Genomic DNA, 15,650 nt, shown 5'->3' on the forward strand with positions numbered 1-15,650 from the left:
ATAGCCACACTGACAGGCTGAGGACTGGATGTCATGAGAATGTGATGACTTTCAGCACTCACCGGTGAAAACAAAGTTCCTTAAACAAGAGCAAGGCCAGCCAGCCTTCCATCCAGGAAGTTGCAGTGCTGGAAGGTTTGGGGATGAGCTGAGGGAAGAAGATGAGATGAGGCGAGCTGGTCAATGGTTTCCCCAGGAATTGAAATTAGTGGGGGTGTTCGAATTTACAGGGGGGTGTCAGGGCTGATGAGGGGTGAGACTGTGTGGGTGAAGGTGAGCTGTATGGAACCATAGTAAAAACTGAAAAATGTTTCGTGACCATTTTATTAGATTTAACTCATGTTTTAAAATCATCACACAAATTAAAGTTGGCTACATCCTTCTTGGTTTCTTGTTATAATTTTGCACAACTCTGTTAATGAATTTCTTGAATGCAATGCGTTCATCTTTGGTGGCTTCTTGTGTGTCTGGTACTTCCATTCCTTCACTTGATATGCTCATTAGTTCATTCACATGATCAGGCAGAAGGTGACTTCTTTCAGAACACAAAATTCTATTCAGTGAAGAAAAAGAACGCTTAGCTGTAGCTGTCGTGACTGGGAGTAGCAAGAGATGAATTCCTACTTCTTTCATCCCAGGAAGCAAAGCACAAAGATTGGGTTGAGCCCCCCCCCCCCCCCCCCCCCCGGCCCGCATTCAAGTGATTTGTAACCCAACCCCAGCCAAAATCACTTGCGCAACACAGCTCTGTTTGCTGGATACCTAGGTAGATTAGGTGTGAATGTAAATACAACCTGGTCCTGAAGACTTTCTCCCCAGCCCCCAGCTCATCACTAGCTGCCAGGGAGAGCTCATTTAGATTTTGCTTACAAATCATCATTTGAAATTATTAGGTTGGCCAACATCACCGAAATGAATGCACTAACATTGGCATAAAAAACAGCTGTATAAGGAAGCTAGTCTATGTTCATACTTTTCAAATCTATTATACTTTTTCAGATACACATATTTTATCATACACTGTATATGCTTTTAAAGTGTGTATTAATGTTTCAATTTCAATTCAAATTTCCAAACAGTCACTAAATTGGCAATACTGCATGTAACTAGTTCACAAAACTCGGGGGGGGGGTAGGGAAATTCAGGGGGCATGTAGGGAAATCACTGGCTGGGATGCAAGGTGGGAAGGGGAGGAGAAGAGAACTGAAAATGTTTTTATCAAAGTCACTCCTGAAGAAACCCAAAAAGGACAAAAATGGGAGACTTAGTACATCCCCCCCTTGTTATTTTGTCCACTAATTAGGCCTAAGGTCTGTCACACCAGTTTTGGTCCATTAACTTCTTGCTGCACATCTTCTGTTTTACTAAGCATGAGTTCAACAGTCCTTGAATCATATCAGCAAGTCCTTTTTGTTTGCACTAATCCAACTTCTGTGTCTGGTTGGCTAGCACTTGTTATAATATTCATTTATTGAAAACAGCCTAATTTTCAGGGTTAATTTCCAAGTAGGCAAAAATGATAGGTGGTGATCACTTCTGAACTTTCACTCACGTTTTGTGGTTGAGTTTACAGTAGGGGCACATTTTGTAGGCCCAATAGTCACAACACTCCTTTGTTCTCTGTCTCCCCTCACGGGGCCCCGTCCCCTTGTCACACTCATCCTGTGAGCTCACCGGGGCAAGGGGGCCATCAAAGAGAACACCCCCATCATTGTCTTGTAAGTCTCAGCTGGCTAGCTGAATGCATTGTGCTCTTTTCCTGGGACACGTGAGCGACTGCTTGTTGATGCTCCCTCCATGAGAAATAAACAGGTCTTCATGCTAGTCATACAAATGATACCGATCTCTCCCACGCTTTTCACAGCCGGCCCTGAGAAATGGAACAGCCACTGGCTCTCTCTACCAGCTGCAGCGTGGAGCACTGTATGCTGGAGCCAGGACCTGCTGTGATGGGCACTTGCTGTGTTCGGAGCGCCACTCATGCTGGGTGGAAATTATCTCTGTTATCAGGCAAATTTTGGAGCCAAACCCAATTTGTTGTTAATAATATTTCTGCGTGGCAAGATAGCAGCCATTGTGGATAGCCCAGCTGACCCTCCGTGCTTCTAGGAGCAGCCCCTGAAGATGCAGCCCGTTGAATCACACAGTTGTACTGCTAGGAATGAGCGCAGCATGGTCTAGCGTTTACAGAAAGAGATTGGGAGCTGGATTCTATTCTTGGCTCTGCCTCTTGCCTGCTGGGGAGTCGCTTGGCCTCCCTGTTCCTCAGTTTCCCCAGCTCACCACATCTGCAAAGCTCTTTGAGATTTGTAGGAGAAAGGGGCTGTAGCAGTGCCTGATATGATTGTTTGTGAGAGTCATTGTCCAGCTGGCTGGGAGGGATCCCTTCCAACATCCTACCAGGGAAAACCAGTGATCGCCTCCTGATGAGTCCAGGCCCTGACATTCATGGTGCAGGACAGTTCTCTGGTTCTTGGCCCTGGATGCAAACTGATGGTGAAGAGCTTAGCCTTGTATGCAGGTTGTGCAAAAAACAGGCATGTCACAGCAGGAATTGTCTCCATCTGCCCCCCCCCCCCCCCAGCGATGGCTGGGATGCCAAGGTGAAGGTCTTTTTTGTCAATGCTCTTGCTCTATTCCCATCCAGATGCCGGCTCAGTACTGAAGGTCATAGCCCTTCAGAAAGGAAACTTGGCCACAGCCGAAGAAGTCATTCTGGAGGAGCTGCAGGTTTTTAAGGTGCGATAAATGGCCGCATGTGTGTGAATGATAGTGGTGTGTGTGTGTATGCAGGCATCTTTGCATGTTTGCGCGTGTCTGAGTCTGGCACATATAGGAGTGTGTCTGTGCAATCAGTGACATGCACATAGTATGCATGTACAATCCATGTAAACTACGTTACCACCTGTGCTGACACGTGGGTGTGACCGTTTCATACGTGGCACCTGGTGCATGAGTAAGCCTGTGTGTGCGACTGTTGTATGTGCAGTGTGTGGCATATTGCCTTCCGTTTGGGGAAGTGTGTGTGCATGTGAGCTGTGTGTGTGACCGTCTCCAGTGCATGCCATGGGTTGGGATCTCCTCTCATGCTGGCATAGATAAAGGATTCAGCCAACTCAGTGCTGGGCTAGTGGTGAAAGTGAGAGGAGAATCCGGTCTGATCTGGGTGGGCTGCTGGGGGAAGGGGCTGGCTCCATTCTTCTGGGAAGCTTTAGTTCTTGCTTGTGTTAGTGAAGATGTGTTAGCCCTCGGGAAGCAATAAATGCTATACATGATGATGGGGTGGTGGGGGGTGGGCAGGGAGCTGAATAAACCTATAAGGCTGAAGATGCCACAGACCGAATGTGAAGTTTTTGGAGACGGGGGCAAGTCATTCCTGTGCCGTGTCCTAGCTGAGGGCTGTCTCTTCCTCCCCCAGGCTCCCATGCCCATTACCGAGATGGAAATCTCTGTCAAACGAGTGAGTAGTGGCTTCTCGGTGGGACAAATGTCGGGCAGAACCCAGCCTGGTTAGCAGGTGTGCTCGACATAGATGGACACAAAGGGGTTGTGCAGAGAGCGGAGAGATGCTGGGGTCAGATGAGGGGGTGTGTGTGTGCCCGCATAAACTTCAGGAAACCATAACCACATCCGGCTTGGACTAGACCAAGCAGGAAGCATCAGTGCATGACGATTGGCAGATGCTTCATGGCTGTGGCAGCAACAGCTCTGGGGACCACAGTGTGAGGAGCATGGTGTTAAGCTATCCTGTCTATCGCAGCAGCCAGTGCAGGATGTCTCCAGGCAATCACACAATGGGGCTTCCTCCAGATGCCTTGGAAGACCATTCCCCAGCTTAATGGAAACTCTCCTGATATTCATCCTAAACTTTTGGTTGCCCCTCTTGCCACTTCCCTCCTAGTCCCATCCTCTTTGCCCACCCAGTGGAAATTCCTCTCTTTCAGGAGTGTTTATTTCTACCTGGACACGAACTCTGGAGTTGATGAGCAGGGAGCATCATCCTTCCATCCATGTGTTCTTTGATGGATCTGCCTGGCTGGTTACTAGCCTCCATACGCAGCCCTGTTGATACACTTCCGTCCTGCCCTGCCCCCCCTGCTGCTCCAGTCCTGGGCCCCCATCCCAAAGCTACACCAATGCACCTCCCTCCTACACCTCTACACCTCTACAGCTTCCAGCCTCGGGCTCCCCACGCAGCTCTGCCAATGCCCTTGCAGCACTAGGCTAGTCTAGGCCTCGCTTTCCCGTGGCACCTCAGTCTTTGTAATAACAAACATTTCTGATCCAGTGCTGAAGCCAAAACAGCAGAACGGTGCCAACCCGCACGGCGGGTGTGATGTGGGTACCCAGTCTCAGAGACTAGGCTTATATGGCCCCAAGCAGGCTTTGAACCCTGCTCCTGCTGGGGAGGGGAGAGTGCCCCAACCCCACTGCTCTGCCCAGCCCCTGTTTGCCCTGGGATCATCCTGGAGATCTGGGCTCTAGGTGGAGCCCCCTTACTGGTTACCAGCCTGTTCCCATTTACTCCCACAGCAAATGCTCTACGTGGGCTCCCGGGTGGGGGTGGCCCAGGTGAAGCTGCACCAGTGCGAGACCTACGGCACAGCCTGTGCCGAGTGCTGCCTGGCCCGGGACCCCTACTGCGCCTGGGACGGCCTCTCCTGCGCCAGGTACCAAGCGCCGAGCAAGCGCCGGTTCCGCCGCCAGGACATCCGGACCGGGAACCCCGTGCACCAGTGCCTGGATCAGAACCTGACTGGTAAGGCGGCCCACGTGCTCCACTCGTGTTCCAGCCCACGCGTGACTGAGAGGGGCCAGCTTCCCACTCAGCAGCCCGGTGGCTGGGTGCAAATAGGCCTAGAGGGGCCAGCCGGTGGCTAGGCATCCAGGACTCTCCTGCCCACACGGATGGTCCACTGGTGTCATGGCAATGCCTGGGCCGAGTGGGGCTGTCCTCCCATGTAGCTGGGCTCCTGAGCTGAACAGCACCTTCCTCCAGGAGGTGTTTTTGCCCCAGCAAGCTTTCCATGTGTGCTGCGCAGGGAGGTCACTCATGCAGCACCCGGGCCCAGCTCAGACATCCTGCACCCACATGCCAGTCCGAGGCACTGAGCGTGGGCCCTGCGGTCACAAATGAAGATTCTCTTAACCAGCTGTCCCTGTGATGTCGTGCCGCATGGTGATGGGGGCCAGAGACACCAATCAGGGGGACAAGCCACCCCTGCCCCACAGAGCAAATCCAGACAAACATGCCCTGCCCGCACTGCACGGGGTCATCGGGGACTTTCCAGATGCTCTGGGCCAAGGCCAGAAGACCTCACCTGAGCGGAGTCGGGGCTGTCCCCCAGGTGGTGGGGTGGCGGCTGGCACTGGCTGCCCGCTTCATGGGGGGCACTGAGCAAACGTCTGTGTTCCAACAGTGGATGATTTCGACAGTGCCGAGGAAAAGGTGGTGTATGGGACGGAGCACAACGGCACCTTCCTGGAGTGCATCCCCAAGTCGCCCCAGGCCACCGTGCAGTGGTTCCTTTGGAGACCCCATGACAAGCGAAGGGATGAGGTGAGGCGTCCTTCCCCCGCATGACCCCCCCGCCCCCCCCCCCAGTCTGCCTCCTGTGCCGGAGCACCCCGCCCATGTACCCAGCGTGGTGCCCCTTACCCATTGCCAAAAGCAGAGTCCTCCCCACCCCTCCTCTTGGCCTCCCAGTCGATGAGCTGCCCCTTGCCCAGGGCGCAATGCCCCTGCAGCTGTCGTCTGCCCTCCGCGTTCTCTTACGGTCCGTGCTCGGGGCTGGGAGGCGCTGGAGCGTTGGCTGAGTGGGTTTCTACCATTCTCTACACGCTGAGCAGCTACTCGCTGTCTGATGAGGCAGCCTGCAGCGGCCTCCTCAGTGAACGTTAGATTAGCTCTGGGCCTGGGGCAGGACTCGCCTGATGCCATGAGAGCAGGTAGAAGATGGCCCCGTCAGCAGTGGATTGCAGGGGGCAAGAAGGAGCAGCTGTGCCCAAGGAAAGTAGATGCAGGCAGAGATGCAGGAGAGCTGGTTCACTCGGCAGGGTAGCCCCATGGAGCTGGCACTGGGGAGCCAACATGGGCGGCGGGTATAATAGGCTGCCATGGGATGCTGGGTTGGGGCTGCTCCGGCCGGGGCTCGCATCGGTCAGCCAGCTGGGGCCAGCCTGGGGCTCCTCTGGCAGCAGGGGGCGGGGGGAGCCTCAGGGTTCCAGCTGGCCAGGGGCTTCTCCGACCACAGGATGGGGGTTGGGGCTCAGGGCTCCCGCTGCAGGGGGCAGGGCCTCGTGTGGAAAGGACAGGGCCACAGGGCTAGCCTTCCCGAAGGCGGGGTCCACCCACCACCCATGGGAGCCAACTGTTCTCTGGGGACCTCTCTCCACAGGCCACCCCAAGGAGGGTTTTCTGGCTCTGATTGCCTCCACTGGTGACAGTGGCAGGGATATTTTTCAGGCATCCCTTGCTCCATGTGGGGAGGTGCACACATCCCCCCAGGGCCAGATCATCCTGGGGCTGCCCCTCTGACACGTTTGGCCCCTGCTGTCTGATGATCAGCCCTGTCTGGCTCGCTCCAGGCCAGCCAAGACTCTCGCACTGCTTCCCCACTGACCGGCATCCCCGAGCGCTTCCCACATGTGCCCCCTCTTTGCTCCCTCCGCCTGCCCAGCCCTCCTCCTGGACGTTCCTGAGACCCTCACCATGGAGGCGGGATCCCAGTGCTCCACTGAGGCTGTGTGTGGGCTGAGCCCCACTCTGCCCCAGCTCCCGCTGCAGCTGGCCAACCAGTGGAAACCTGCCAGCGCTGTTGTAATGGAGGTGGGGAGGGTGGGAGACTGATTAGAGTGCGAGCTTGGGGGGAACGTCTGGAAGTCACAGAAGCCATCAGGTTCCCCTTGACTGGGGGCAAGGCTTCAGGGGACCTGTGGTTGGAGCCGGCCTGGCGGGAGATGGGATATGGGATCACGTGGCTCGGTGGTCGGAGCCGGCAAGGCGGGAGGTAGGATGTGGGATTACGGGGCTCGGCCGTCGGAGCCGGCGAGGCGAGAGGTGGGATGACGTGGCTTGGAGGTTGGAGCCAACGAGGCGAGAGGTGGGATGACGTGGCTTGGCGGTCGGAGCCAGCGGGGTGGGATGTGGGATGACGTGGCTCGGCGGTTGGAGCCGGCGAGGCGGGAGGTGGGATGTGGGATTACGCGGCTCGGTGGTCGGAGCCAGCCCAGCAGTCCCTATGTTCCTACGTTTAATTGCCGTGTGGTCGCTTGCAGGTGAAGACGGACGAGCGGATCCTGAAGACGGAGCAGGGGCTGCTGTTCCGGAGGCTGTACCGCCCGGACGCCGGCACCTATTACTGCAAGAGCCTGGAGCATGGCTTCACCCAGACTGTCACCAAGGTCACGCTGGAGGTGATCGAGAGCCAGCAGCTGGAGCACATCTTCCAGCGGGATCACGAGGACGAGTCCCCTCGCCCACCCTGCCTGGTGCCGGAGCCCCGCCTGCCGCCGGGGCACAGGGCCTGGTTCAAGGACATCATGCACCTGATCGGCTACGCCAATCTGCACCAGGTGGAGGAGTACTGTGAGCGCGTGTGGTGTGGTGACCGGCAGCGCCGCAAGGCCAAGTCCCCCAAGAGCAAAAATGCGCTTAGCGGTATGGACGCCGGCAAGAAAGGGAGGGCCAAGCTGCACGAGAGGAACCGGATGCCCAGGCAGGCCGTGGCCACATAGAGACCAAAGGGAGGGGGGCGAACATGAGGGGGGAAATGGGAGAGAGGAGGGACCACCCTGGAACAATCCCCTCTCTGAAAGGGAGAATCCACCCAGCTAAGAACAGCGTCCAGGCTGCCCTAACAATAGGACCTGCCAAGCCAGGAGCTGTCTCGCCACATGGCTGAGTCTAGAGACATTCACCGTTGGAGGCACGGGGCATCTCTTGATTCCAGCACTGGAGACGGCTTGGGGAGCTCCGTTTCCCACCCCGTCCCAGCATCTCTCCCAGTTGGGGAAGTCTTGTTTCCGGCCAGGCTGCAGGTACATTGAATGATCACGGTGGGGCTCTCCACGACCCTCAGCGCAGCCCCGGAAGGACGTGATGTTCCGTAGGAGTCTGCCAGTTCGAGGGGGCGATACAGAGCAGAAGGGCCAATGGAGAGGCTGGTAAGCAGGAGCTGGCTGCATCCCGGATGGGAGAGAAGGAAAAGCCCACCACATCCACAGCATTGGGATGGCTCGGTGGGTTCGGTGTGCAGCTGGGGTAGCCAGGTTGAGTGCCCCGGAGAATGAGAGAAGGGCCAATTCCTATACACGCAGCTGGGGCCATGACCAGTTTTCAGTAGGATACCGTCTGCCTCCTCTGGCCATCTCCCATGGCACTGTGGGAGTTGGGGGAGGAGGAGTGAGTCCCATCAGAGCTTCGCCCAGTTATGGACAGAACTGTCACCAGGGTGGAGTTGAACGTTATTTGCCTCCCACAGGAACCCTGCTGTCTCCCCCCACCCTGGCACTGGGCCATAGTCAGAAAGGGGGCCAGCTAGTCACTTTGCATGTGGCCTCAGGCTCTGTCAGGAATGCCCTTGGTTACAGAACGAACCTCAACATTCACCCGGCTGCGGACTCCCCCGCCCGCTCGGCATCATGGCAACATTCACCTCTCCATGGACTCCCCAGCCCGCCCAGCGTCGTGGCAACGTTCACCCGGTCGCGGACTCCCCTGCCCGCTCGGCGTCCTGGCAGGGTTCACACATTCGAGGAATGCTGCAGCATTCACCCACCTACAGCACATTCAGGAATGAGGGCGTCTTCACTGATGCCGTGATCTAGAGCTTAAAGGCTCCGTCTCTCCCTGCAGATCCCCGAGCTAGGCGATCCCCTCTGCAGACCCGTTATCCACTGACTGCTGGTGAAATCCATCAGTTTTCTGAACAAATAAACCAACCCATTGCTGTGGAAGTGCAGACAGGGAGTCACTTGCCTCTTTGTGTCCATTGAGTGGGGTTGGCTGCGGTGATGAATGTTGTCTCGGTGAGCAATGCCTGAAATTGTTTGCTTCCAAAACACAGTTCGAGCTGTGAAACTGAAGCTGGTGGAGTTTTTCCAGCTCCTGCTAGAGCAATGCATATTTCCAGTGACTAGGCAGCAAAAGTCAAAGTGTCAGGATTTGATCCCTCTTATGTATTTATTGATTTATTAGGGGCTTCCCCTGCAGGATTAATCCTTTAGAGCTCTCTGTAGTCTCCTCCCAAATCAGACTGCTTGACCTGAAACCCATCACAGATACAGCCTCAAAGAGAAAGGCCAGCGTAATGGCTGATAGGTATTGTAATGATCTGGCTAGTACAGATCGCTGGCTGCCTTTTGCTAGCTGGGAATCATAGGATCAGATCTCTGCTGCAGCTGGGGATCCACTCAACCTGACCTAGCCACTTCAAGAGACCACCAGGCAGCCAGTTGTAGTAACCTGATTTTCCGCTTGGCCCTGGTGCCAGTTAGAGCAGTCTAGGGGCTGCTCTGAGTTACACCCTCTGACAACCCTTTCAGAGGGACTGTCGGCCAGTCAAGAATAGCCAGAGCGCAGTAGCATTTCAACCACATGTCTACGCTGGGGAGGGGTGGCATAAGAACTGGCTATGCTGGCTTTACACCACCTGTGAACTCCCTTTTGCCAGGCCAGACACAATAGGTATGAGAAAAGAAGAGACTCTGTCTTGAATTGTGTGCCATAGGCCCTATATAGCTGGGTGCTAATGGAGATTCTCCGGGAGTGCAATGGCAGGGGAGCCTGAAGTATGAAAACTCTGTTCCCAAAGCCAAGCTGTGCTGCAGCGGGATAGCAGTGCAGCCCTGCTGTGACATGAGTTTGTGGCTGAGCTGAGAACCCACTCACCCAGAAGAAATGCGCTCTTGCCCTGTTTTCTAAGGCCAGGTTGTGCATCCTGCCTGCCAGCACCTAGGACCTTCCTCCATGGGCGCTGGTAGGGGAGTCACTAGTGTATGCACTGCCCAGGGTGCCTGAGCAAGGAAGGGCGTCCTGATCTGGCCTGGGGTGTCCATTAGCCTGCCCCATTGCCCAGAACAGCTGTGTAGTGGAGCGTTGTTCGTTCTCTGCTGAGCCATGCACCAACCACCTCCCCCATACTCTTGGCTTCCAGGTTCTTGTGCCCTCTCTCGGGTCCGTCCAGGGGGTGGGGGTCTGTGTTAGCTTGCCCTGGCTGGGCAGCTGTGGGGAAGGGGAGCCTTTATGCTATTTAGCTGAATGGTGTTGTCTGTGCCTGTCCTTTCCCAAGGCTAGCGCTCTCCAACCGTGCAGAGAGGCCGTGCTCTAGCCCCGCTCTGAGGGCTTCCATCAGTGTAAAATATTTGCTTTTTCCCCACTCCCACTCTCCCGGGTCACCTTGGGTGAAGCAAAGTGCTGGCGCTGGTCAAACTGGTTCCTGGTTAAACACAGCGAGCCAGCTGCTAGGTGGGTCTGATTTGCACGTTCCAAAGCACCGATGCCACAGAGGAAAATGTGAGCAGCTGGGGCGGAGGATGGGCAATGCAAGTTCCACGGAGTGAGGGCTGGATTCTCCTCTCTGTTACACCAGGCTAGCCCTCCTGTGCTGTAGGGGTTGGACTCTAGCACTGGGAGTCCTAGTGCCCGCTCTGCCCCTGACCTCAGGGGAGTCACTCCTGGAGTTGCTCTGGGCCGCAGGGTCCCCATCTGTAAAATTAAACTGACCTACCCCCCAGATGATTGCTGGGCTAAATTCCTTTAGGTGCTTAGACCTACTGGGATGGAAGGGTCAGAAAACGCTTAGCTAGGTGCTGCTTTGCAGAGCACTGTAATAAGGGGAATGCAGCCCTGCGTTAATACTGTAGTATATTTGTTATCTGACACGCCCTGTGATGAGGAACTCCCTCCTGCCTCTACAGGGGGCCAGATCAGTGATCTTTGCCGTCCCACTTCCTCTGAGTAACTGGCTAGCCTTCATCTAGGGCTTTGAGGACAGGCCCTGCAGCCTGAGTGGGGGGGAGGAGAGAGAGTCCAACAATCAGCGCTTTCCTGCAGCTGGCTTGGGTGCAGCTACGGGGCATTTATTTTTGGAAAGTGGCTATAATGTGCAAAGTGAGCAGGAAAGGGAGTAAAACAACAAACAATCCAATACCGTGCGGGCATGGGGCTGGAAGCCAGCAGCCAATGGTAGCGAGCAGCCTGCGGTGCTAAGGGACCTGAGTCTTTGACAGAGTTGTTGTTGTTGTTATCTGTATTGTGGTAGGACCCCAGAGTCCCAGTCATGGACCAGGACCCCATGGTGCTAGGTGCTGTACAAACACAACCAAAAGGAGAACCCTGCTCCAGAAAGCTTCCAATCAAAGTCAAGTGCATGTAAAACCAACCAATCAGAACACACTCCTCAGTCCCACAGCTGTGCAAATTCATAGCTATATACAGTGTAGGCTGTCTAACGCCACCCTCCCTCATTACCATAAGCCCACCCAGGGGAGGTGATTAGTTTATAAATAGCCTCTCCTCCATTATGGCTGGAAGGACAGGCCGGTTGTGATACGGAAGGCAGCCTTGGCCCAGGTAAGCTCACCCAAAGGAAGGGAGTTGGGAGCGGATGAGAAGGGCGCTGACCAGTTAGGGAGCAGGCATACTTCTGCCATTGACCTTGCCCTCCCCAGCCTTGAAAGCAAGGGGAAGGAAAAAGGGGATAAGGAAACCAGGTAAAACCTTTATCTGGGGAAATGCAAGCCTCCCCGTCCCCAGGTGTAAAGTGCATTAGTAGTACAATGAATCTAGGCACATAACAGCTGTCACTGTGGCCTTTTGGACTTAGATGGTAACAGACCCCTGCCATGGAGCTAAGGGAGAATCTCTGTTAGCCCTGTGGGGCCTATGACACACAGCTGAGCAGTTCTTATTCTGTCCCTCAGAGGCCACCTGGTGGCTGAACTGGTTTTCAGCCATGCTCAGAAATCTGCAGGGACACAGGCATTCCCTACAGCAGTGGTCCCTGAACTGTGAGGCATGTCCCCCAGGGGGCATGAAGGAACATCCAGGGGGGTGCAGCAGGGCCCAAACCAGCCCCCATGGGGAGGGAGCATCCCCCCCCAGCCCCATTCTGCCCCCAGCTCCGCTCCCGGCCGCTGGCCCCACTCCTGACTGCATCGCGGCTGCTGGCCTTCTCTCTCAGCCCCCAGCTGTGGTTCCGCTCCTGGCCCCAGCCCTCCTTTCCCCTCCCCCTCCCCGGCCGTGACGCTGCTCCTGGCCCAGGTGGGGGGAAGGGGGGCACAGACACACTTCAGTACTGTCCCTACAGCGAGGGCTGGAGAATAGATCTTACCCATTGTCTTCCGCTCATCCCGTTTCCCGAGAGCTGTGATGTCCATAGCTGCCCTTGGCTGCAGCTCAGGATGGGTAGTGGCTGGGGAGCGTGTGGGCACCAGTCCCATAGCTTCCCCTTCCCTGTTTGTTAGCTCCTTCCCTCCCCTGCACCTGAACACAAGGAGAGAAACTGACCCTGCTCCCGCTCCTCAGGAGTGAAATCCTGACTGTAACTGTTGCCACTTCCTGCCTCATATGCCAACCTCCTGGAGTGCCTCCCAAGGGTTCCATATGCCATGTATCGCTGATCTTTGGAACTCACTGCCACAGGAGGACATCAGGGTCAAGGGGTGGCATTTCCAAAGGGCCTGGACGATTCATACTTGGAGGTGTGCAATTTAAGCTGAGAAGTGGAGGCTTGATCTCCTGCAGGGCTAGGAAAGGGTGCCACCCACACATGCCATTACACACATGGCATGATCCATCGTGAAGAGAGTGCTCTCATGTGCCTTCCCCTGGTGCATTGGCCGTGGCTCTTGGAAGAGCCAGAGTGCCGGACTGCAGGGCAATTCTTGGCGTCCCCATCAAGCTTTCAGGTGACTTTCAGCAGCGTGAGGCCACTTTCCGATCATGGGGCCCAGCTCCCCCATGTTCCATATCTGAGCTGATGATGCAGCTTCCTCCAGCTCAAATAGGCAGAAAATCCCATTGCGGGTTTCGTTAGCAGGGAGAGGCTGCAAGGCTGGAAGCCAGAACCAGTGGAAATCTGACTCCCACTGTCCCATCTCTCCTGACTTGTCCCATGTGATTCTCCCCCCTCCCCCCGGCCACCTCCTTTGCTCTCCTTTCTCATTCTTTCTTCCAACTCACCCTCCTCCTCCTTCCTCGCCCATTCCCCAGGTGCTGCTTGTATGTATCCACACTGAACAATATTGTGTTGTGTGTGACGAGCTCCCAGTTGGTGGCCTCCCGATTCCCATTACAGCAGCAGCTGAAACTCCTCCGTGATGCTGAAGTTGTGTCAAAATCTCCTCCTCCTCCTGGCACGGTCTTGTCTCTGCGGCTGGGACCCTACAAGGAGAACGCGCGCTCTGGCTTCACATTAGCCCTTGGGCTCCCACTTGGAAATGGCTCCCGCCCCTCCAGCCGGAGTTGTTGAGACTGGGCCATGCCTCGCTGTGGGTCTCACCTCCTGCCTGGCCCTTGTGCCCTGAGTCAGATGGGCTGGCAGGGAGAGGTGGTCCGTGCCTGCAGATCACTGCACATCAGAATGCCCCCAGGGCATCCCGAAGGTGCCAGGGGTGCTCACGTGCGCCTGCTCAACTGTGACACGGCTGCTGCCCCAAGCTGGTGGCTGCTGAGCTGATAGGACAGTGAGGGAACCCTGAGCTCCGGGTCGGGGTGAGGATCCAGTACGCCCTCTGCTCAGGGGACAGCTCCGAGCACCTCTGGGCAGGGGAGAGGCCCAGGGCCCACCGCCATTCGTGCTCCAGCTGGCCACGGTGTACTGGAGTGAGGCAGGGTGTCTGTGGGCTGTGCAGCGTTCGATTCTTGGACACAAGGCCTGACACCCCGCAGGGAGGCTGATCCGGGTCTCTGTATTTTACAGCCAGGAGTGGCTCAGAGCCCACTGTCTCCCAGATGTTCCCCCCACCCCTTGCATACAGATACGCGACCCCACTTGGGCTCAGCTCCACGGTCCATATTCCAGCCCTGCAGGGTGTGCGGGGAGGGGGCTTGGCTGCAGAATGTGCCCATGCTGTTTCCCCTGGAAGCAAAGGCACCCTCGAGTGCCGTCACTGGCAGCTCGGGGTGGGGGTGTAAAGAGGCTGGGCAATGGTTAAACCTTTCCCAAGTTCGTGGCTGTAGAGGGGGAATCAGGGGCAGGGGCAGGGGCAGGGCTGAGCAGAGAGAAGCCGAAGAGGGAGATGGGAGGGAAATTCAACACATTTCCTCTGCTCGCCTGCATGCCACCCTCTGCTCCAGACGAGGACTGGGCTGTCCAAGGGAACCTCTGGAATAGAAGTGCCCATGGCAATTCAGTGGGCGGTGGGGGCTCAGCAGCCTGCGGTGCCCCATCCCAGCCCTAGGCCAGGGTAATACTTCCCAGCCTGGAAGCAGTGACCCCCATGAAAGCCCCGGACAGTTAGCTGGTGTCACCAATCTGCTCCTCCTCGCCTCCCTCTGGTCGTTTGCTGCAGCTTCGCTCAGGCCTTGTCCGTGGAGCGCTCCGGCCCGCGACCCGCTGCAAAGGATTGCAGGGGATTGGTCACCCCTGTGTCTGAATGCAGCAAGGGGAGGGAGGCTGGCCCCCGTTCCCTTGCTCAGGGACTTGTTGGCGAATCCGGCATGGAGAGCTTTGCAGCTCACCGGCAGCTGGGCCCCCAGCCCCACCCCAGGAAGCCAGGTGAGATGCAGCTGCCTGGAGCCATTTCTCCAGTGCCCAGGCAGAGGGGAAATCGGTTCGTGGAGCCAACAGCAGCTCCTTTTTCACGGGCCAGCATGATCTCACTGGCTGAGTAAACTCCTCAAGGCGGATAAGGATCTCACTCCTTCCTGCAGCCCCTGACCCCACACAATAGTGTGAACCACAGGCCCTGCTGGGAAGGGCTTTGTTAAAAGAAAGAGAGCGGAAAGGAATCACATGCCAAAGTCACGGCTGGGCTGAGCCTAAACCAACCAGGGGCTGGCGATAAACCCCAGCTAGCTGGGGTGGGTGTCTGCAAGCCGCTGCCACGCAGGGCAGCACAATGGGGAATTGTTCCCTGTTTGCTGGAGTTTCCTCGCCCCAGGATGCAGGATCCTTCTAGGCTGGAACAAAACTGCACGTGCAGTGCCGGGAGGGGCGGTTCTTGTTTGGCAGCCGTCCTTTCATGTTTGTCGGGCAGAGAGGAAGTGATCATTGGCCTGGGGTGGCCTGGCGCACAGACCAAAGCCTCATTCTCCCCTGGGCATTGCTAAATAGCCGATCTTTGCCATATCGCCTCCCTCGAAATATACAAAGCCTCTGCTGTGTGCTGCTCTGGGGGTGGAGAGCTAGCTCAGCCAGCTAAGCAGGGATTCCCTTTGTTCCAGGGGGTCCCTGGCTGGCAGGGAGCCAATGTAGCAGTCCATCTGAGGGTGCCTTGGTCTAGGTAGCAGGGCTGGGTTACCTCTGTGCTCTGGCTATGCTCAGCTGCTGGAATGGAGCGTGGGGGCTGGGGCTGTAGTGTTCATGTTTATAATGGGGACCGGATCAGACAAGATCTCAGCTGGTGCTAGCCTCTCAGTCCAGCCAGCCCTGCCTCCCCACCCCAAGCTGTGCTCTATGGACCGACCAGCTCAGTGCTCGGTC

General features: G+C 56.3%; 1 protein-coding gene across 4 annotated transcripts in view; it reads left to right on the forward strand.

Moving 5' to 3' along the window:
* Positions 1 to 8,963, forward strand: part of SEMA3G (semaphorin 3G) — a 70,984-nt gene extending 62,021 nt beyond the window's left edge. For all 4 annotated transcript variants that reach the window (XM_043551679.1, XM_043551678.1, XM_037905070.2 and 1 more), the window contains exons 12-16: positions 2,648 to 2,739; positions 3,419 to 3,460; positions 4,534 to 4,759; positions 5,421 to 5,560; positions 7,279 to 8,963. In XM_043551679.1, coding sequence (XP_043407614.1) covers positions 2,648 to 2,739; positions 3,419 to 3,460; positions 4,534 to 4,759; positions 5,421 to 5,560; positions 7,279 to 7,737 — 959 coding nt within the window. In that variant the 3' untranslated portion in view covers positions 7,738 to 8,963. The remainder of the gene's footprint in view (positions 1 to 2,647; positions 2,740 to 3,418; positions 3,461 to 4,533; positions 4,760 to 5,420; positions 5,561 to 7,278) is intronic.
* The last annotated feature ends 6,687 nt before the right edge of the window (positions 8,964 to 15,650 follow it).

The sequence above is a fragment of the Chelonia mydas genome, chromosome 7, assembly GCF_015237465.2.
Source record: "Chelonia mydas isolate rCheMyd1 chromosome 7, rCheMyd1.pri.v2, whole genome shotgun sequence".
NCBI lineage: Eukaryota > Metazoa > Chordata > Testudines > Cheloniidae > Chelonia > Chelonia mydas.